This window comes from Protobothrops mucrosquamatus, unplaced genomic scaffold, assembly GCF_001527695.2.
Source record: "Protobothrops mucrosquamatus isolate PMUCROS unplaced genomic scaffold, P.Mucros_1.0 scaffold890, whole genome shotgun sequence".
In the NCBI taxonomy this organism is placed as follows: Eukaryota; Metazoa; Chordata; class Lepidosauria; order Squamata; family Viperidae; genus Protobothrops; species Protobothrops mucrosquamatus.
Genome location: NW_015387144.1, coordinates 166,621 through 190,342, shown reverse-complemented (window position 1 = coordinate 190,342; position 23,722 = coordinate 166,621). Strand labels below are relative to the sequence as shown.

The following is a 23,722-nucleotide window of genomic DNA, read 5'->3' as shown; positions in this document are numbered from 1 at the left end:
TGGGACAACCAATACAACAAAAATCAAAATCACCCTTGATAAATTACAGAAATAGTTGAAAGAAATATTATGAAAGTTAAATAAGACCAATGCAAAGTCATGCACTTCAACATTAACTAGTGGAATAGCTTGCCTTCAGAAATCATGGGTGCTCCATCACTTGAGGTTTTTAAGAAGAGACTAGATAGTCACTTATCTGAGATGGTATAGGTTCTCCTACTTGAGCAGGGAGCTGGACTAGAAGACCTCCAGGGTCCCTTCCAACTCTATTCTATTCCAAAATCAATTTCTTCACAGTGATATTTGTGAATGTATTGAAATAGTAGTTGATAACAAATTATGCAAATCAGTAGTATGGTGTGGCTGCAAACAAATGAAAATCTGGTCTACATCAATAGAAATACAGTTTCTAAATCACAAACAGTAGAATCTGCATTGATTAGAGTTCCTGAGTTTTGGTTTGGACACAAAATTTTTGGAAGGTTTCAGAAAAACTGAAGGGCAAGAATAAAAGTGGATCATGACTAATGATCAGCTTAATCAAAATGTCATGCTAGAATGATTGATCCATTTGCAGACATAACTAATGAATGAAGTCATTCCAGAATGAGCAGGAAGACCTTTTCCATCCCAAATCATTGGATCAAACATGGGCATAGAATGACTAGGAGGACATAAGAGTCCCAGTGATCAGTAGTTCAACCATTAATTCTGAGGTATGGAGGCATTGTGGAAGACTAGAATCTGAAGATAATATTCCAGAGATCAATGAAAACAGTGTGTCCCAACATCTCACTTCCAAACAGGGAATAAATTGTAATGATGTCCAGATTTGGACTTACTGAAAATTGTTCAGAGGCCATCACATTGTTCTGATAAGTATTGTAAGCAGAGAGAAGAAAAAGGGCTAGTTTGATTTAGTTCATTAATATAGTTCTTTACTCAATGTTCTCTCTAGCCAAGAACCACAATTGCTAACATCTTAATAACGAAAAAGATTACTGGTTATCATTTCTTAAATATGCACCTAAGGAAAAATTGCTTTATATTGCCTGTTATTTTCATTATTCTTAACTAGGAAGAAAATTCAGGGTTATAAATCTAAGTTTTTCTTAGGTGTATAATTTGGGACTGAAAAATTGTTAAATAAATAATAGTAAGTATGGTAATTTATCGCTTGGTGGTATAAATGTTGCATATGATACATGAATGAAAACTGATGAAGGGAATGGAACTTAGAAGGGTGAATGAGCTGGACACATCCATGAGCTTCAATGTTAGGATTTCTAGAACACTCTGATTATAATAAGTTGTGATAAGGAAACAAAAATGACTACACAGACAACATTTGAAGCCATTTGTTTCAATACTTTGAGGATGCATCTTCCTTTTGCATAGCTCACCAATTTATCTGCATCATGTGAGTTAAACTCAGGAGTGAAGAAGAATATGATGCATTGTTGTAAGATCTGGTAATCTGGAAAGAGGTAAGAGTTAACATATGCAGTATTAGTCTCTTTGAAATGACTTACCAAAGCAACCCAAGCACTTTTTCCACCGTGAGCTCCACATAAATATAAGAGGAAAAGAAGTGTAGAAATTACAAAGCAAAACACCGAGACAAACATCACCCAGCCTTGACTCAAGTGATCAACAACTTTGGTAGAAGCCACAAGGATCCAGACCAGGCCACCAAAGACCTACAAGAAAATATAAAAATAGTTTAACAGTAATAAATTAACATGGCTAGATTTTCACAGTGTGCTAGACCAGAGGTCCCAACTTTTTGGGCACCAGGGACCAGTGCCATGGAGAAAGGTTTTTCCACGGACCAGAGGGGGTATAGTTTTGAATACTGCCTGCATCCCAAGGATGGAGTTTTTCTTGTTTGTGTGGCCCGCTTTCTGGCATGCTGCAGACCGGTGCTAGTCCATGGACTGGGGGTTGGTGACTCCTATGCTAGACTATGCTAAAATACACTGGGTAGCTTGTGGTTAAACAAGTTATAGAAATCCAGACATGTTGCCTTTACAAGTCTTAAACAGATTTAGAAGAATGCCATTAATTTTTTAAAAATTCGTTTATCTCCATTTGTCCTCCAAGAGTACTGTAGTGTACAAGATTTCCGCCATCCTGCTTTATCCTTATAATCAAACACTGAACGTGTCTACCTCAATGTCACTCTTTTGAATGGAGTGAAAATTTTGTCTTTCTGATTTAGGTTTATATCAACCCCAATGCCATACTTATAGTACTGACAGAATGTGGCTTGAAATGTACAAGACGAGACAGTTTTCTGTGTTTCTGATTAAAATGGTGTCTTTGGGAAAGAATAACAGAATAACAGACTTGGAAGGGACCTTGGAGGTCTTCTAATCCAACCCTCCTCTCAACCTGATGTTTGTCTGCAAATCTGATGAATTCCCCTCTATCCCCTTGTCTAAATCATTGATGAAGATATTGAAGAATACTGGGCCTAAGACAAAGCCTTGGGATACCTCTCTGCATATTTTCCTTCATTTAGATGCAGTTCCATTGAGGGCTACACATTGAGTGCAGTTTGTCAGCCAATTACAAATCCATCTGGTGGTGATGCTATCTAACCCACATTTTCTATTTTATCAAGTAGGAGGTTGTGGTCTACTTTATCAAATGCCTTACCAAAGTGCAAGTAAATTAAATCCACAGTCTACTAATTTTGTCACCTGGTCAAAGAATGCAATAAGATTTGTTTTTGACAAACCCATGTTGGCTTTTGGTTATGACTTTGTATGTCTCTAGGTGTTTGCTGATTCGTTGCTTTATTATCTTTTCCAGAATCTTCCCAAGTATTGAGGTCAGGCTGATAGGTCTGTAGTTTCCTGGATCCATTTTTTTTCCCTTTTTTGAAGATGGGAACTACATCAGCTCTTTTCCAGTCATCTGGTAGTTCCCCAGTGCTCCAATGTTCAGTGGTTTCAGAAGTTATAAAGCCTCTTCCAGTGAGAAATGGGGCAGGATTTCTTCTCCCCCAGTCTGAATGGGCTTCAAGTCATGAGAACAAGGGCTATAGGCGAGGTTTTTTACTGGATTCAGGGCTCTGATATGCTCAAAATCAGTGGGAGAACTGAACCAGTGAAACTGTCAAGATCCAGAAAGTATAGACAGAAGTATTGGCAATGTTTTATTTCAATACTGCTTTGCTCAGTTGTGTCCTTTTATCTTTGCTCACAATTTCTGTCTCTCTATCTCTTTGCCTATGTGCCTGCAGCAAAGTAACAAATGCAAGCTTTTGTAGGATGATCCAGGCCTCCTATAACTTGGTATAGCTAACTTATTCTCCCACTACTTTCTTTGTTCTAGCACTATTTATTTCAAAAGCACTTGCCCTGATAAGCCTGGTTAAAAGGTGAAACTGGGGTTATTTATTTAAAGGCTTAGCCTAGAGAAGAAATTTCCTGTTCCATTCCATTCAGATTCCAGGTGAAAGGATGAGGCACCTTCTCTTCAAAAACAGATTGTGGGAATTTAATTACCTGCCTGACTGGGTCACTTTCACTTGGGAAACAGCTACAACCAGATCCCCTGGAACTCAAAGGAGAATGGAGTCTAAATAGGGCAGGTTTATACCCTCTGTTTCCCATCAGGCACCTTGCTACAACTTACTACTGATAGAGCTACCCTTCCAGGAGAGTTAACAAGTTATCACATTTGCATGTTGTTTACATTTTCCTTTCATAACAAAGATCCCTTCACAAGGGCCCTAACTATCAGTTTTAATTGAATCACAAATGTGAGGTGGGTAACTATATAAATTTATTAAAGAAATGCAATTAATTGTTATACAGTAATTCTGCATTGGCTGCAAAAGCAGACACAGGCTTTGTTCAAAAACTACCACCCAATTCTAGTTATAATTAATTTTCTTTCCAACCTTCAGTGTAACTATAATAGTCAGCTATACTTCAACCCTTCCCAAGAAAGGAAGAGCTTTGGGTTCAAGGATGCTCAAAACACCTTGCATTTTTGTCATGGGCAGATACACAATATTTCATAGTTTATAAACACTTCCTTTCAAGTAGCTACATTGCCACTCCATTAATCTTTCCTTACCCGATTCATTGACTGTGTTTATTGCCTACAACAGGGGTGTCAAACTCGCAAGGTCATGTGACATGTCATGATGTATCGCGACTTTTTTTCCATTTCTGGCAATGGGGTGGGCGCAGTTTCGCCATGATGCATCTGGCCAGCAGGCCAGCAGTTTGACACCCCTGGCCTACAAAGTCTTCTACTTTGCGTTAGTGTTTGTCAGATAGCAAACAACACAGAAGCAGCCAGTGACAGACAATTCTAAGATAGGAAAATAGGCTGCATGTACTTAGCTATCACATGCTTTATCTGAATCTGCTTGGTTGAGCTTTGACAACCATGATTTAGGAGTTTTAAGATGTTTTGAGAACCCAGCCAACTGTGATTCAGTAAATACTTTTAAACAANGGCTTCAAATGATGTGTCAATTGGTCAATACTTTATCAGCTCCCCACTTGGGACAGCTTCCTTGTTCCCTGATTTCCCAACCTTGAAAACATTTTCATTTGCCCTTCCTCAGCTAGTTTTGGTTGCTGAGCTAGTAGTATGGGTTCTTTCAAATCTTCTTGCTTGCAAACATGGATAGAAATTCCTCTTGAAGTACAAGTGCTTGGCTGAAACTCTTCCTTCTAGGGGCCACTGTGACAAACAGCAGTGCTGAATCCAATAAGGGTTCTTGTTTGTACCAGTTAGAACCAAAACTCTACAGTTGGAAACAGAGTCAAGTGGCTAATTAGATGATATATCTTCTTCCACCTTCCCTAGGCTTACAGCTTAATTTACTTTGCAATTATCTGGTAAATTGCTCCGTTGAGATGACTGAAATTTGATTCGGGGAGGATTTCTATCAGAGTGCAGGAATTTATCATCCCAGGATTTTGTGAAGACAAAATAGGGAGAGAAAATTCCTCTTAAACTTTCTCATCTTGAATTACTCAGAGTAAGGGCGCTAAATATACAGTATTGCTATTTTCTGGCCTGTGATTTCTATTCTGCTTCAGTTGAGCCAAATCTAAGCAACTTAAAAAGTCATACAAAACAAAAAACAACAACATACTATAAACAGCCATCATATACAAATTTCCCCTAAAAATTGTACCACCTCTTACTCTGAAAACAATACTTCAACATTATCAAAATAATTATTTTCTATTTTATATAATAAACAAAAATAGTACATGGGAACTTTGAAAAGATCGCTCTCTAGTAAAATGCAGTGTTGTTTCTGATATCTCTTCTAGCTAATAGAGAAAATAATGCCTTCCAATTGCAATGTAAATAATCCCTGTAGAAATTTACCCATAATCTGGATTTCCCTGGACAACATATATGGGACAAGAAGTTGTGACTGAAGACACACACTTTGTCTATAGTCTGTGTCATGGCTCTTTTCACTTCAGCCATCATAAATAGATTAATTTGAATGGGGAGCTACAGATGATCCAGGAGAATGCATGGATGATTTACCATAGCTTCTTGGAGGAAATCAATAAGAATAGGCAATAGGTCAGCAATTGTGCAGTAGGTGAGAAATTGTGATCACTGTACCCCCAATACATCTAAAGGCAACAGCTTTAGAAAAGGCTGCACTGTGTGCTCACATTCCAGACCCCACCGCTCTCCTAGGAAGAAATCTTCTCAGTTTCAGAGTTCCACTTGTTTGTGGAGAAACAGAAAATAGTGAGGCCCGAGGGAGGCCAGGCAGAATAGCCCCAAGTAATGCAGGTTTTAAGTTTTTTTGCCAGGTGGAAATATTTGTTTTAAAACACCACAATAACAATATATTATTAGCACTGCTAACATGTACTGTTTAGTTTCCTTGTACTAAATTATAATCACCAAGTCTTGAGTTTTCTTATCCATTCTTTGAAGGACATCTTTATGGACTCTGCCACAAAAGAGCTTTCTATTGCTTTAGAAGCAACTCTGGACCTGGATACTCTTATGGTATGAGATAGAGATGACAGGTGATAGATAGATAGATAGATAGATAGATAGATAGATAGATAGATAGATAGATAGATAGATAGATAGATAGGTAGGTAGGTAGGTAGGTAGGTAGGTAGGTAGATAGAAAGATAGAAAGATAGAAAGATAGAAAGATTGATAGATGAAAGAAAAAAAATGATAACTGGCTAGATTGATTGATGAGAGAGAGAGAGGGAGAGAGATCATTTTCGATATGGCTCAACTATAACTCATCTACAAGCGAAGCAAGGCTGTTTCCTTTTTCACAACATAGTGGAGTTGATGAGTGGCCTGTTTTCCCAGGGGTGCACTCTTGCCTCAACCCACACCCCCAAATTCAAGGCAGCCACAATTCTCCCCATCTGCTTCCCCACAAGCCTATTTGTATGGTCTGCAAAAAAATATTTCATCCCGCTCTCACCAGTGGGAAAACGTGTTACGGCTATTGAAAGAATGCCCACTTCTCCAATTCAAGTTGCTGGATGCAGCTAAGAAAATAGGCTTGCTAGCTTTCCATCTGTTTCTTTTACTAACTGCTCAGGCATTCTGGTGAACAGACAAATGTATGCATGTGCTATAAGCCAGGGTGGCACACAGTTTTTTATTTTGTTTCCTTTAAGGGTGGTAGGGTAAGAAGATTTTGTCAATCCAACTGCAGCAGTTCAGGGCACAAACATTTATTATATTCTATCCTGATATTTGCACTCTACCAATGAGCAGCCGGAGGGGCTCGAAATGGATCTCTGCATGTTCTCGGCAATTAGAGACCAGTGGAAGTGAAAATTATTGTTCTGAATTGTTAGAGAAGGAATGGAAGGGGGAAATCGTTGACAGTGCCCTGTAACTGTGGGTAGTTACTTGCAGAAGTACAGCAAACGTTTCCACTGCCCATGTTCCAATCATTATTTCACTCATTCCACTTCTCCAGATGGCGAGAAGGTCTAGGAGCAAAGATCCACTGGATGGTGAAAGATTACCAAGTTCTTACTGGTATTTTGTAATATTTGCATCTATTTCCAAATATACAGGTTGAACGCTAAAAGATGAACAACTTAAATATTTTAACGGTCAAGAGCACCAGGAGACTTCAGCAATTTCAAATCTGCCACACTAAGATATCTATGAGTCCAAATTTGTCTTTTCTTTCTTTGCTTATACTTAAGCTGCTGGTTATGCAATTGCCCTTCTTGGTTTGCAGAAAACAATGTCTTCTCATTTGTAAACTTGTGTTGCTTCCTACACCTGATGCACATAAAAAAAATAGGCAGTACTTCAGTTGTACAGTTGTAGCTGCAGTTTTGACCTCCTCTGCCCTGCAGACACTTCTGGTGAAGGGGCAATTCTAGGAGTACAAATTAGGACAAGGAAAGTCCAAACATGCAGAGCCAATTTATCATTATTTTGCTTCTGACCGATGAAGCCAAACCATTCCTTTTCCACTGAACACAGCATTATAGCTAAACTTTCTTACTGAAAATGGATAAACTGTATTAATATCCAAAGCTGTAGCTTTACCGTATATGGTGGGGGGGGAAAACACAATCATTGAGCATCTTAATTTAGCCAGTAGTTGGGTTTGCAGGACATGCATATTCATACCTAACTGAAGCCAATTTTATTTGTCTATACAACAGGATGACCCATCAGTTCACCACGGGGCCCTGAATTTCCACAGCACACTAGCCTAAAATCACTGGCTTCTGGTTCGTTATATCATGAAAACACAACCAGCATGATGGAGGTTCTACACCGTGAATCCAAATTTCAGAAAGTAGGTAGGATACAATGCTGAGCACTATAGTATTTGGGAGTGAGGAGAGACACACTCAGCAGTTGCTAAATATGAAAACTAGGACATTACAGAATGATAGGAATGTTTCAAAAAGGGCTCTCCCTTTCTCTGAACAATGCCAAAGAGCATGGCTGCTGTGCTTACAGAATAGGCCAAAGGCATTTTTTTCCTCCCATCTCAGACCTTAAATGGCATCTACAGTCCTCCTCCTCCTCCTTTTTTTTTTTTTTTTTTTACAGATGACTCCCCTATTATGGCTTGGATTTGGAACCTACCCCAGGACTTAACTGCAATCAGACTCTACTGTTAGGCAAGAAGTACCGTAAGTCTGACTTCATGCACAAACTGGATTCCTCTGCCATGTCCTACAATTTGCAATGTAGTGGGACAAGAATAACTGCTGCTGAATACAAGATTGGCTTTCTGAGATACAGTAGAAGATTGCTTTAAAGTATTTGTTACAAGGTGTGTCACCAGATTGTACAATTCCTTTTGACTACCCCCTGCTCAATGCTTAACAGCAGTTTACTAGTTTCCCTTAGATAGTGGCAGAAACTGTTTAGACATACAGTCTACCCCAATTTACATCTGTTAATTCACTGAGTTATTATAATACTATCTCCTGGACATTTGGGAAGAGTTGATTCAGGGCAGAATTTTATAACTTAAGACAAGCAAGAGATTTCCAGCTTGAACACTAAAATGTAGGACAGTCACTTGCAGGAATGAAAACTGAATGCAAGGTGACATTTAAATATTTCCTACCCCCACTTTTCCCCAAGTCATTTTGTTGCCCACTTTTTTTCCAGCTAACTTGAAACTTAGAAATAATATATCCTAGATTCCCTTCTTCCACTAGCATCTCACCTCATGTCTCATATCTTTGTCCACAGCCAAGTTGAAGTGCTATCCATCCATCCATCCTTGAGTTAGTAAAAAAAAAATTGAAATGTTCCATTCCTCATTGCTGATCCATATCCTACTTCAAGTCACTGGAATTACCTAACTTCCTTCCAAGATAATGGGTGACAAACTGCTAACACAGAGGCCCCAAACCTTTTGGGCACCAGGGACCAGTTCTGTGGAGAGAGGTTCTTCCATGGACTGGAGGGGGCATGGTCTCATGTGCTGCCTGGATTCTGTAGATGGGGCTTCACTTGTTTGTGCAGCTGAGTTTCTGGCATGCACCAGTGCTGGTCCACAGATTGGGGATTTGGGACCCCTGCCCTAACAGATTTTTATAAAACTTGTGGCTGTCTTTTTATTCTGCCATGATAATCTGTTTTACTAACAATATAACTCAGAACAATGTTGTAACTTTTTTCATTGACATGTGCTGGGGATGAAATGAAGGCAAGACTGCAGGGACAATCAGAAAAATATGTTCATAGGGCATGTTTATGCTGTAGTTAGTTATAAGTGGGGAAAGGCCATTAAAGAACTCTTGAGAGTCTTAAGAAGCCCGGCTGGTGCATCAAATTAAATCAATATCCTGTTTTTTACTATGGTTTGAGACATCTGTAGGCTGGGAACTAGTATGCAAACATTGAGCAACACTATCACACTTTGCAGTAGCAAATTCTAATGTTTTAACTATTCATTTGCTAAAAATAGAAGGACACAGTTTGGAGACCATAGACTATACTTGGCCTTTGGTTAACAAGCTGAATGTTACATTCCAAAAAGTTGTTATAAATAAGATAAAAAGTTAATGTGACTTAGTCAAAATCTAACATTGATATGATGTAAAGTTCAATATGATTACATAGTATTACTTAAATACAATAAGATTATAACATATTTAATAATTTATTCCTTATTTCACATTAAAAATTACAATTTGGACACGATTTTTGGAGGGATTAGAGACCATATCCAAACTCTTAGCTGTCTTGGTACTTCAGAATGCATATAAATACTCTGTTATATGTTGTTTTGTAAATTCTTTACTTCCTTGAGCTATTTATAATCATTAATTCAAGGTCCCATCCTGGCCAGTCATCTCCAGCTCAGAAGCCTTCATATGTCTGTCCGTCCGTCCATCCATCCATCCATCCATCCATCCATCCATCCATCCATCCATCCATCCATCCATCCATCCATCCATCCATCCATCCATCTATCTATCTATCTATCTATCTATCTATCTATCTATCTATCTATCTATCTATCTATCTATCTATCTATCTATCTCTCATCTCTCTCTATCTCTCTCTATCTCTCTTTATCTCTATCCATATCCATATCCATATCTATTTATAATACACATATAATATATATATATATATGCCCCAATATGCATCACTTTATATTTCTCATACAGGTAATCCTCAACTTACAACAGTTCATTTGGTGACTGTTCAAAGTTACATCATTGAAAAAAGTGACTTATGACCATTTTCCACACTTACAGCCATTGTAGCATCGCCATGGTCATGTGATCAAAATTCAGATGCTTGATAATTGATTCATACTTATGACAGTATGAGTGTCCTGGGGTCCTGTGATTACCTTTTGCGATCTTCTGACAAGCAAAGTCAATGGGGAAGCCAGATTCACTTAACAAACATGTTACTAACTTAACAACTGCAGTGATTTATTTAACAACTATGGCAAAAAGTCATAAAATGGACCAAAATTCAACAAATGTCTCACTTAGCAACAGAAATTTTGGCTTGATTGAGGTTTCGTAAGTCGAGGATTACCAATACTGAACTATATTTGCCATTTTATTACCATCCTCCCATTCTGGAGAGATACTGCTGGAACCCATCACTGTCCCCTTTTAACCTTCTAAGAATTTATTAGCATTAACAAATCAGCTATCACCCTTACCTTCACCTTATAGTATAAAACAGCATAAAACAGCACCAAGACTACCCAAATAGACTTTCTTGCCTGACCGAAGTTCAATCAATCTACATCTTGATCAGGCAGAACCACGAAATAGTGATGGTGAATACAGAAAAATAGCAAGATGAGACCAATCCTATCCTATGTATCTTTGCCTATATATTGTAAGAATACAGGATTTGGGGGATGATCAAACCTTCTGGAAAACAAGGATCTCTTTTAGAACAGGTTTTCTGAAGAAAAGGGACTTCAGATCATGCATACAGCATCCTTCATGTCCACAATGATATATTACATTGCAGCTTATTCTTCCCTTACCAGGTACATTGACATTATAATTCTATAGTTCCTAACCAGCATGAGTCATTGGATATTCTGGATGGGAATCCAGGGAGCCATTGTTTCAACACATCCAGAGGACAGCAAGTTTGCAAAGTCTATATTCATTACGTGCATAAAAGTGAAGAGATATAACTTACTTTACCCTAATGTCATATTCCACTCTGTGAATATTATGAAGGATATTAAATGTCCAAAATTCAAAGAGGGGGTAGTCAATATACTTGAGTGGTCATGTGAATTTTAAAAGAAAGGGCAGACACATGACGAGGAGGAGGAGGAGGAGGAGGAGGAGGAGGAGGAGGCTTTGCAGTTTAGTAGACTAGGCTTTGCTGATGCACAGTGTAGGAGCATACCTCTACATTCTTGTTAGCTGTTCTACAAATGCTTCCAATAAAGTTTGGTCTTTTTTTTTTTTAAGACAGCCTGCATCAGTCTATAGCAGACTACCTGGTTTAACAGGTTTCTGGCAGCTGCTCCACACAAAAATGAAATGGGCCATTAATTCTTCTTCCCCTTTCCTTCTTCCTAGCACTGGAGCCATAGTCTGCCCCCCCCACTGGTCTTGCACCACCCTCTTCTTTATCTTTGCTCACTATCAGGTTCTCTGCTATTGTATTAGGAGGGTGGGAAGCAAATTTTAAACAACCGAACTATGTACCCATTCTCTAATCTTTCACTGAGTGGGCACCACCTCTATAAGCCTTACTATTTGCTATTTCCCCATTGCTGCAGTTTATTATCAGTTTGTTTAATGGTGAAAATAAAACTGGGTGTGCTGGGATCTTGGGCTTTCGCAACAGGTACACACTGTGGCCACAGCTTTCCTGCTACCCTTAAGCTTTTAGGGTAGGTATATTTGCCCAAACACATCAACTGCTGGGGGGGAATAATGTCAGAGTCCATTGCTTTTATGCACAGCACCTTCTAAATTACACTCAGGCAACGTATTCATTGCTCATTTCAAAGTGATAGCACTCCCATTAAGGAGGTATCCCATAATGATTCCCATTGGGAGTAATAAACTGTAAGAAGTCCAGAAAATTTATTCATAGTGGCCAAGCAAGGAAGCCTTTAGGTATGAAACCTAAAGGCCAGAGCACTGTCCTACTTTGTCCCTTAGTACCTGATATTGAGACATATGGTACTTCTCCTTCTGGAGGCAGTATGACTCATTATCACTAGCAGAGACAGATACTTCTATTTTACAATCCCCATTTGAGTCCTGTAACACTGCATCATGTTAAATTTTTTAACTCTTTCTGTCCTTCCTTTCTCAAACAGTTATCTTAGGCTGCAAATGCAGAAATTCCAATGAAATACATTTCTGCAACCCAGTGCTTACACTCTGTTAACTTTTCTGTTGTTTGACTCATTTAATTTTTTTTTAAAAAAAATCTTGTCTTGAGAGAGAGAGAGAGAAATACACAAAGGGTGGATACTTCTGATAAAATGGGTTAAAGTTGACCTGTAAAAACCTGAGTCATAATCAGGTAAGTTTTAAAGTCCCACATAAATTTGTTTCCAAGAATGGTAAAAGATTCCTCCACACATTCTGCTTGCTTTAACTGAAAGACATCACTAACCTTCTGTTGAGGGCATGAATGCTATCCCCTCCTCAGTGACTCACCATGAAGGCAATTTCCATCCATAATTTCTTGCTCTGTTACAAAAACAGTGTTTTTTAACTTCTGCCAGCACTTGCCATTCCAAGTGGCCAGGCTTCAACAAATTGTCCCAAAATAAACTGGCCTCTCTTACTGGCCACCTGAAGCTACCACAGGCTCACCCCCTGCTCTGGCCCATGGCCACTTGTTTTCAGAGCTGCTCATCTGTGGTCAGGGTTCTTTTACTGTACCAAAGATCTCTGTTATCTCTCATGTCAATTTAGGCAAGGCGAGGAATATGGGGAGAGAAGGAAGGAAACCCGGGTGTTTTGGTTGCCAGTTTTCCCAGCACCACGGAGATTCTCTTCCTCCTACAAAGTGCAGAAGGGGAATGCAGGTTTTCTGCTGTCAATTCTTTGATCTTTGTGGCATTGGAGAACTGGTACCAAAGAAGGAATTCCCTGCTCTCATTCTCCCCTCAACACACACATCTCTGATGTAGACAGAATCTCTGACCAGGCAGAATAAAGGTTGGAAATGCAGCTATGGCTTCTTTAAGGCAGCATAGTATTTTTGTCTATTCCTTCACTTCCGAGGAGATTATTATGCTGTTTTGTAGCAGAACTTAGTTTATTTTATCAGACTCAGAAATACTCACAAGCACTCTTTGGAATATGGAGGATAATTCCCATTTAAACTAAAATAACAGAGTCCTAAGGTACCACAAGAGGCTGTGATTTTAAAAAAAATGTATAATTTTTGAATTTTGCCCATTATACTAGTGCTCACAGTAGTCAGAATTTTTACACACTCAACTTGACTGCCTGCTTGTTTACATACTCCAGTTTAGCCACATTGCTACTGTTGTAAATGTTGGAAAAAGAGGTTTGTGTAGGTTAGAAATATAGAGAGTGTGTCAATAATCCAGGTCACGGTTGTCCAAAGGTGTTTTTCAAAAGGCAACTGGACTTTCTTGAATTTTTTTTCCTTGAAGATGCTTTCCTTCTCATCCAAGAATTGAACAAGCTTCTTGGATGAGAAGCAAAATGTCTTCAAAGGAAAAAAAATCAAGAAAGTCCAGTTGCCTTTTGAAAAGCATCTTTAGGACAATGTAGGTTAGAAGTAACTTATGTCATTTTCACATTTTTTGACTGTTTTTGTGAAATGGGTTCCCTGAGATCTGAAAATTATAGGGTAAAAAGGTTCAAAAAGGCTGCCTTAGAGAGACAAGAAACATGCAGACAGCATTATGGAAAAATAAAATAGCAGGTAATATGTCATCATTAGTCTGCTGTGTTATCCAAAGACTGAGAAGGACTTAAATCTGGATTCAAATTGAAAAAAATGTCCTGCTTCTCAATATCTTTTGAGGTTGAAAAGGAGAGTGATCTTGCTACATTCATCAGATGTTCAAAAGATGACCAACTCCATCTTATAGATTCAGTTTTCCCCATCATACCATCTTCTATATGTTGGGACCACAGATGCCAGAACTTGCTACCCCCCCCCCCCATTAATCCTGTAAATTCTAATCTCAACATATCTGGAAAGAAACAGGAAATGATAACAGGGAGTTGTGGTTGATCTGGTGTAGAATGATATTCACATATTTTAATATTTCAGTTGGCATTATTGTGTGAAAATGGATATAACTTTGTTGCTTCAGTACTCACAGTGTTATTCACTCTACTCAGAAGTCTCTTGTTTATTTACATATCCACAATACTTTATAGGCAAATCCAAAGTCTTCCAATTGCTTTTTTTCCTTTTAAAATCCTTTTAAAAAGCTATTAAAACAGTTTTATAAGATGCCCAGATTACTATTGATTTGTTTTTCCCTCTATAAACATGCCATGAACCTTACTTTCTTTCTGGATTTCTCACACATCACAGTAATTTTTTAAAACTGCAATCTTACATCTGTTGCATGAAATGTTTCTTATATGTAACAATAATTTTTAAAATGACAATTTAAAAAAATGCAATCATATCTATTGCATGGAATGTGCAAACTATTCCTTCCAATTCAGAGTAATCTAAAAAGAACAAGAGATGCTGCTGTTCCGGCTGTAAAACAATATAAAAACTGACTTTTTCAGTGTAAGTATAAGACGTGTTGTGATTTGAGCAGCTTGAATTCCTCCCCCCACACACACACCAAAACCAGGCATGCAGTACAAGCTATATGAGACCTCTCCAACTGCCCTCTTATTATTCTTCTTGACCAAAAACTGGATTTGGTGTAAGCATATTCACAGGTTGCTAGATTTCAGACTCCCAAGGACTTTAGACTCCATCAAAATATTTTGATTTTACAAGGTTAACTTGGCTTTTAAGCTAGGAATTGGTAGAAATCTTATAGGCATGGCACAGCTATATTGATTCACACTGGACAATGCCTCTTCATGAATTTACAAAGTTGACTGGTGAAAGCTTTGAAGCTTTTAAATGCCAAAAAGTGTTGAAAGATCAAACCTCTGATGCCATAGGAATGACTTAAAGTTCAAGATTGTACACAGCAAAAAAAAAAAAAAAAAAAGAATATAAAGTTGGATTATTTGACTAAGGATAAACTATTTGTTTGATGTTTCCAGTAACTCCTAAAGGACTTTTCACTGAAATAAAATTCAAAAGCTGGTGATTTGTGGGATGTGAATAGAGAAAAGTTAGGCTATGGAGAGAAAAGTTTTTTATCTGTAACTTTAAATAAGGGTGAAAAGTCAGTATATCAGCTTATGCTGAGTGTCATGAAAGTTGGAAGCCATTTCTTTATTATTGTCTTTGTTGCCTTTTTCTTTTCTCTTATACTTTTGTCTTTTTTTCATTTTTTTCTGCAGTTTCTGAACTTCTATTTTTCTTCTAGTTAAGTTTGTTTAGTTTTACTATGTTTATTAAAAGTTAAATAAAATTATTAACAAAAAACAAACTAGGGAGAAGAGAGGAGAGAAGGGGAAGGAAACTTAATCTAAAAAAATTGTAAATAGATTTATTTCTTGTCAAAAAAGGCATAGCAATTTTGATTAACAAGTAAAGAAACCATAATTATCAATATTCTGTTCAGTAAATTGTCACACTATCTGTGGGTTAGAAAGAGTAATTCAGATTATAAATTCAACCCCCTGTTTGGTATAGGAATCCAAATTAAAGCACCCCTAAAATATGGCTGTCACTATCAATCCAGCTGAAATCCGCAGAAGAAATGTCTCCTTTAGATAGTTTCAGGAAAAGGAAGCCTGTCATTCCAAAGTAAATTATTTTATTGTTAAGTTGTTTTTAATTAGATTTTTTTTCAAGCAGAATATGTTCTCCTACAACTTAAATTTATTTATATGTTTTATATAGTCACCCATCTCATGCAAATGATCTGCACAGCTTACAGGCATTATAAACCAACTATTCCCCACAACACATAATTCCAGAGCACCAACCATTTCATTCACAGAAAAATAAATCACAGAGTCCATCTAAATCAACTGACCCAAATGCCTGGGGAAACAGCCAGGTTTTCAATGCCTTGCAAAAGACTAATCAATACTATCTGAATCTCCAGGGGATTCTATTCCATTGGGCAGGCATTGCTAATGAGAAGGAAAACTTAGGCATTCCACAAGATGGCATTATTTGATAGAAGGGATCCTGAGCATGCCTTCTCCTCTAGATCTGCTGGGGAAAGCAGACACAATGAGAGAAAGATAGTTCTGCAAGTACTCTGGCCCTATGCTATGTAGAGCTTTACAAGTGATAGCCATCACCTTGAATTGAATTGAACCCAGAAGCCTACTCAGAGCTAGTACAGCTCACAGAGCAGTGAGGATATAGTGGAATAGCAAGAGAGGCCAAAAACTGCTCACAATACTACATTCTGGACCAATTGCAGCTTCCAAGTGCTCTTCAATGGTGGTTTCATATACTGTAGAGCATATTACAGTAATCCAAATGGGAGGTGATTAAGGCGAGAGTCACCATGAGCAAGGACTCCAGATCCAAGGGTGGAACTAGTGTGTGCAAGATGAACCTGTGCAAAAGCCCCCTTGGCCATGGCTGCCATTTGATCTTTGCACAGAAGCGAGGAAGACCCCTAAACTGTGTGCCAACTTTAACTGGGGAAGTGCACCATCATTCAAAATTAAGATGCAAAGTCCAAGAATGGGGGTGCCCTAAAACCCACAGCCATTCTATCTTGCCAGGATTGGGCCGAAAATTATTCTTCCTCTCCAGACTATCATAGCCTCCAAGCAATGGTAAAGTTCTTTTCCCATTGTGTGGTTGGCCCAGAGTGGAGAAGTACAACTGGATATCATCAGCACATTGGTGATAGTACATCCCATGTTGATGATTATCTTGCCCAGTGGCTTCTTACATGTTAAATAGAATGAGGGGAAAGGGTGGAGACCTTAGGCTCAACTTGTTCCCTTCCAAGCAACACTGACTGTAATCAGTTCTGGGAAAAGGAGGAAAACCTCTGTAAAACAGTGCCTCCCATGCCCAACCTACTGAACTGGTTCATAAGTGTTCAGGATGAATGAGATCAAAGGTCACAGAGAGATCAAGAAGAAGCAGGATGGATACACTGTCCCCATTTCAAATCCAACAGAGGTCATTGCCAAGCACAATCAATGCTGTCTTAATGCAATATTCAGCTCTGAATTCTAACTGAAAATATTCTTTCAGTGCCCTCTGGAGTTATAATCCAACCACCTTTAGTAAAAAGGGAAGGTTGGAGATTGGCTGACAATTGTCCAAATGCCAAAGGCAAATTGGTTTACATATATGCAGTTGAAAGAAAGATTTAAGTTAAATAAAAAGAATCATGGGTTTAATTTTGTTAAAAATGAACTGGAAACCCTACTGTGTGATAGTGATGAACATACTGTTGCCAAAGTTTCTAAAATGTTATTGAATTTAAATCTGGAAAATGAACAAGTAAAACATTGTATGATTCAGTGGGCAAGGAATTTTGGGTACAATGGGAAAATGTGTGGAATAAAGGATTAAAATTTGCATGAAATTATAATTTGAAAGAAAATGTTTACAAGATGATGTACTATTGTTATTTAACACCAGACAAGTTATCAAAAATGTATAAAGATATTTCCAATGAATATTGGAACTGTAAAGGTAAAGAAGGGATTTTTTACCATTTATGGTAGATGTGTGATAAAGCAAGAAAATATTGGAGTAGGATTCAAATGTTAATACAGAAAATTCTTAAAGTGAATATAAAAAGAAAACCAGAGACTTTTCTCTTGGGGCTAATGGACAAAGACGTGGAAAAATTTTTTGGAACTTTGATGTTATATATGTTGAGAGCAGCAAGATTACTCTACGCTCAGAAATTGAGGACTACATTGATCCCCACAGTGGAGGAATGGTTTAAAAGCTGATGGATCTAGCAAAGATGGCTAAACTGTACTGATTAAAGAAAAGAATACGCTTTTATTGCTATGTGGAAACCACTTCTAAACTCTGTGCTTGAAGTTGAAAAAAATGAAATTTTGATTTTGGTTTTACCAATTAGATAGACTTGAAGTTATCGAAATGGCTAGTTTATATTATTTTGTAAAAGTAAAAATAAGTTGAGGTTTGAAGTTGATACTTTACTTTGCTGCACCAAAGGAAGTCGAACGTCAATGCCTTTTTTTTCTTTTTTCTTTTCCCTTCCTCACTTCTTTATTCCCTTTTCCCTTCCCCATCTTTTCCGCTATTTACTTTTGTATTTTCATTGTATCGTATACAATAAACTAATAACATTTTATACACAAATTGTCCAAATGCATTAAGTCCAGCATGCATCTGTTAAGGAGGGCAGCCTCCTTCAAGAAACATAGAGTCACTCCCCTCCCATAGACAAGTCCAGCAACTTCCAGCTCCCAGGAAACTTTAATTAACCAGGAAGGACAGAGATCTAAAATACAGGTGGCTGAACTCATCTCTTCAAGGACCCTATCCAGTTCATTAGAGCTGACAGAACTCTTAGTACTCTTTCCAGATAACCAGGCAAGACTGTACCTCAGGCAATGCCACAGAACCCGTACAACTGGATTCCAACTCTGAATAACTTTATCCAATAGATGTCTAGAATAATCTTTTCAATGGCCCAACAAAAGTTCCTGTAGTTCCTCCTTGCCCAGAAGGGACTGGGTCTCCTTAAACAAGGCCACTGGCCAGCTGTCTCTGGACACTATAAAGGTAGAGAAATGACTATTCTTCACCTGAGATATCACATGAAGTAGTCCTTAAGTAAGGATTGTAACATGTCAATCAAATTCACTCTGTTTTTCATTATTTCAGATACTGTCATCTGGGCCAAAAGAAGATGTCTCAGACACCTTTTGTGTACCACCTCTCTGGATACTAGTGTGTTGCCATTTCCCACATCAGTCTTCTCTTCTTAAAACTGGGAATAGCAGATTTCTCCTTAGAGAAAACTTTTTGTAATCCTCTTGGCCCTCCAATTTGGCTTAGAAACACCATTTTCACAACCGAGGAACATTGGGTTTGGTTCAGTGCTGGATGTAGCTTTAGGGCAGGGGTGTCAAACTGCCAGCCCACAGGCTGGTTGCATTATGTGGAGGCCGCGCCCACCCCAGCTCCAGCAATGCAAAAAAAGTTGTGATATCTCACGACACATCACGTGATGTGGTGAGTTTGGAACCCGTGCTTTAGGGGAAAGGTTTATTGCTTAACAAGTTGGGATAATTAATTCTTGCTTACTGTTTCTTTCAATATAACATTTTATTCTGCTCCTAAAACCTGCAAACCATCCTGATCAATTTCTTAGAGATCAGAAAGAATTTCAGTGAATAATGAGATATAATAACATTAACAAAAAAAATTGGGACAGAAATCTGGAAAGGCAGCTGTTTTGGTTTTATCCACTTTCCAGAATGTTAAGCCCTTCAAATTATATTTTAAAATTTTATTATATTTAGAATCAAAAAGAACATCACAGCTGTATTAATCAGATAACCCAGTGGGAAGCTAAAGTGGTAACCAGTAAACCAAAGTCACCATTATTCATCATGTAATCCTTTAAGTTTAAAAGCAAGATTGCAGCATAATACTTTTCCTTATAATTTGTATTGAAGTTTTTAATAAACACAGTAAATGAAACTAAAAAGGAAAAATTTAAAAAGTTTAGAAGGTGCAAGAAAAAAAGGAGAAAAGAATAGAAGAAAAAAGAAAAAGGCCAATAGAAAAGACACTGAATGGACTTTTTGCTGACCAGTACTGAATGGGGAAGCTTTAAAGGTTTGTTTATAGATGAGAAAAGGAAAGAAGAGATTAATTTTCTCTGCTACATTTTTATTTTTTATTTGTTTTCACAACATAATAATTTTCCTAGACTATGTACCAATCTCACATTCTCACTTTACAATATAACTGGGGATTATAGTTGTTGCTTTAAAAAAATTGACATGCTACACATTTCATAATTTTTATAAATGCATAATACAGGTAGAATTCACCATATGACATATAGTCCAATCAGAAAAGATATCACCTAGCATCCATATATGAATGGTATGGATTCAGATGTTAAAGGTATGGTTCCACCCAGAGATTAGACCCTTAATTGACTAATGTAGTGACCTGCCACAATCCCTAGAAACACCAGAACTAATAGAGCAAAGGTTTTGGAATTTCCCCATAGTCTATCCTGTTCAGAAGTACTGTAACTACGCAGGTCTATGTCAACAACCAGAGATTCCCAAACAGAAGGAACTTGTAAAAACAGCTGATTTAATGTGATTTTCATGTCAAAGCTGAGACTGACATGATAATTCCCTGATTGCAACTGGAGATTCTGTCTCAATGACAGCTAAGGACATATTTTTCAAAATATGTCTTTCAATTAGGACATATTTTTGGTTGAACACCCTGGGAAAATATTATTGTCTAGCATTTTGTTAATAGGACAAAATTTTCTGTTCACGTAGGCATTTTGTATTATTCAATCTCTCTTGTTGTTTGATTTTGATTGCTAAAATATTTATATCTTGTAGTTAACCTCCTTAATTCTATGAAAGAAAAGAAAGTTTGTATGCCTTCTGTTATGAATGGAGGTTTAGAAAAAGATGGTTTGAAGGACAGATTGTATATCAGAATAATCATGCCGCTGGCATTTTTTTAATTATTGGATGAGGAAGTCCATAGAATAATGTGTCTTTTTCTTCTCAAGAAATCAGCAACTAATGGCCACTCCAGGTATGAAGCGAACATTTTGAGGGTCTTTTGGGGAAACTGTAGGATTGGAGGGGAAGTTGCTCCCCCTCCCACTGACACTATTTTTGTTAGTTTAGATAGTGAGCTACCACTTAGTTTTCCTGCATGTATAGCCCTACTGACAAATCCACCATCCTGCACTTGGCTACAATTAAAACTTTAGAAGACAAAAGCTGAACCCATTCAATGCCCAATGAAGTCTTTGTCTTAGGCTGTGTAAACTAGGCCATCACAATAACCAATAACATGTTTCTCAGTTTGGGCAGAGCTTGATAGAAGAATATAGCAATTGTGCTTTGGTTACCTGGGATTAGAGTATTGTATGAACCCATTCACAGAGGCTCAACCAGTATTTATAGGGAAATGACCTGATCTTTTAAAATAATTGCTTGGACATGTCTAGAGATTAAAGCTGTGCAAAGCATTAAATGCAGGACACATACAGTAATAAACATTTAAATCCCTTTGACTGAAAAGGCATATCCACAACTGAACCCTGCCCTGCTAAGTCACTAGACTTGATTAATCTGGACAATCTTGTATTTATTATGAGCACTTTAAGATTTGAAGAGGATATCAAATCTTTCAATGAAGAAGGAAATACTACCTTTCTGGGTAGCTCTTTAGTAACCCCATGCCTTAAGTCTTAAAAAAATAAATAAGTAGAGCTGCAATATAATAGCAGACATAGGTAAGAGCATCTACAGGCTCTTTTAGCACGCAGATCTAAAAGGTAACTTAAGGCTGTTGCTGCCAATTAGCAGGGTTCCTAAAGAGGTAGAAAGTCACTAAGCTATCATCTTTTCAGGTGCAAGTATTTCCCTGGGAAACCATCTGTTGAATGCCTACCTTAAGGATAAAGCTCCTTGTTTCACTGTAAATACATAGAATATTGGAAACTCAAGTTCAAAACCTCATTCATTCTTTAAGTTCAAGAATGGAACTTCAATGGCTCTCTCTGCCTTGTCAGTCTTACAGAGTTGTTCTAGGGAGCAAAAAATAAGCTCTGTGTATATACCCCTCCAAACTCCCTGAAAGAATAAAAGTGATAGTTTCCCAGGATGGATGTGGTGAGCTATGAAAAAAAATATTCTCTACTAAATTTGATCAACTCAGAAACCTGAGAGCTGCATTGGACAAAATACTGTCAATCTCTCTTAGCCTTTACAATCACTGCAACTGTAGCTATTCCTCTAGTCATTCACATTCCAAGCATGTGTTCTACATATTCTAATATCTATTAAAGGACCCAAGCCCTCCACATGAGAGAGTGGTGTTCCTTGTTTCTCCAGGAAACAGTGAACTCAATAGACCTTGAAGATTGGTTTTCAGTACACAGGTCACCAGTTCAGCCAAATAATTAGCTACTTGAGTGCTGCACACCTGCACAACATGCACCTGCTATATGCATGAATTAGCAGAGTATAACCTTGAAGGTCAACTAAACATGCTCTTGGCATTTAAAAATAGAGATTTTTAACTCTGAAGCCCATCAATGTGGAGTGGGAGGCCCATGTTACCTCCTTGCTAGTCTAGTTTTAAAAACACCCCTTGCTACCCAGCAGCATTACTGATTTCAGAATATAATTCACTCTAGTAAACTATTGCTTATTCCACTAAAAATGTATTTGGTGTTGGGAGGAAAGGTATAGCAAAACTGGAAAGTCTAAAAACGTTGCTTTCAGAATCCCCGTGAAACAAATCTGAAGGCATCTAACCAGGGCTTTTTAGATTACAGCCCAACCTTCAAAATAAAGGTAGACAGTTTTTATATTGTGTTCTACAGCAACTAAGCTAGATTTTTCAAAGAAGTAAAAGCTATACTCACAAACTCAGGAATAACAAGAATGTCAGGAAATGAAGCCAGGACTGTAGCACCACTGGGTAAAGAAGCTGTAGCTGTCGCTGAAGACATTGTGCTGTTTTCTTTTCAAAATCACACACACACAAGTCCTCACTCTACACGGCTAGATTCTAGTTTCCTTTCCTCCTCTTGGGTATGTGATATCTTAACTGTTCAGCTACCTTAAAGTTGCCTGCCCTCCAGGGATGGAGCTCAGGATAGGTGTGGCTAAGCAAGCAGAGGTACCTGCCCATACTCTTTATGTGACCTTAGGAAAGTAAAAAACTGTTCCAAAGCATAAGTCTTTTTTTTTTTTGCTGTCTCATAATTCTGCAAGCACTTTTGAAGGATCTTAAGGTGATTAGTCCTTGGATAGCATCACTGGAACCATGCTGCCTTATTATTCTGGTACATTCTGGTATGAGTTTTAATTTCATATTTTAAGTGATCTTATTATGCTAGGATGCAGAGTTAAATAATAGAAGCCAAAGTAACAAATAACTTTATGGAAACAGCAGAAATCATGTCTCTGGATCAGTCGCGAGAGATGATGCCTCAGTCACTAAAGGTGGTGCAACACAGAATGTCCAGTTAGTAGTCTGGGAACCAGGATTCAAATCTTCATGCTACAAAGAAGTTTAGTGGGTTAGGGATAATGGAGAAATCAGTGTGATTTGCTTGTTTTATACAAACTGAATTTACTCCTTCTTAGCTAGGCATGGACCAAGCAGTCTGAAAATTCTGTGTGTGTGATTATATATGGCTATTGTTTCATTTACATTACTGTCAATATGAAAGACTTTACTAAATGCCAGACTTTTTTCCCCCCAAAGAATTCCCAACCTATAACTTAATGCAAGAACTCAGCAGAGGGAAGGAAGATGTAAAGGCAAAGTGGGATGCAATGAGCAGCTATTTGTAAGTCCTCGACTTACAAACGTTCATTTAGTGACCGTTCCAAGTTACAATGGCACTGAAAAAAGTGACTTATCACCGTTTTTCACATGACCATTATGGCATCCC

The 23,722-nt window shown here is 37.8% G+C and overlaps 1 protein-coding gene across 1 annotated transcript in view; it reads right to left on the bottom strand.

Moving 5' to 3' along the window:
* LOC107290419 (myelin and lymphocyte protein) overlaps positions 1-22,882 on the bottom strand; it is a 29,955-nt gene extending 7,073 nt beyond the window's left edge. Inside the window, exons 1-2 of the mRNA XM_015819297.1 lie at positions 22,685-22,882; positions 1,533-1,700 (exon numbers count right to left, since the gene is read on the bottom strand). Of these exons, the coding sequence (XP_015674783.1) occupies positions 1,533-1,700; positions 22,685-22,771 (255 nt within the window). The 5' untranslated portion in view covers positions 22,772-22,882. The remainder of the gene's footprint in view (positions 1-1,532; positions 1,701-22,684) is intronic.
* Positions 22,883-23,722: the final 840 nt, after the last annotated feature.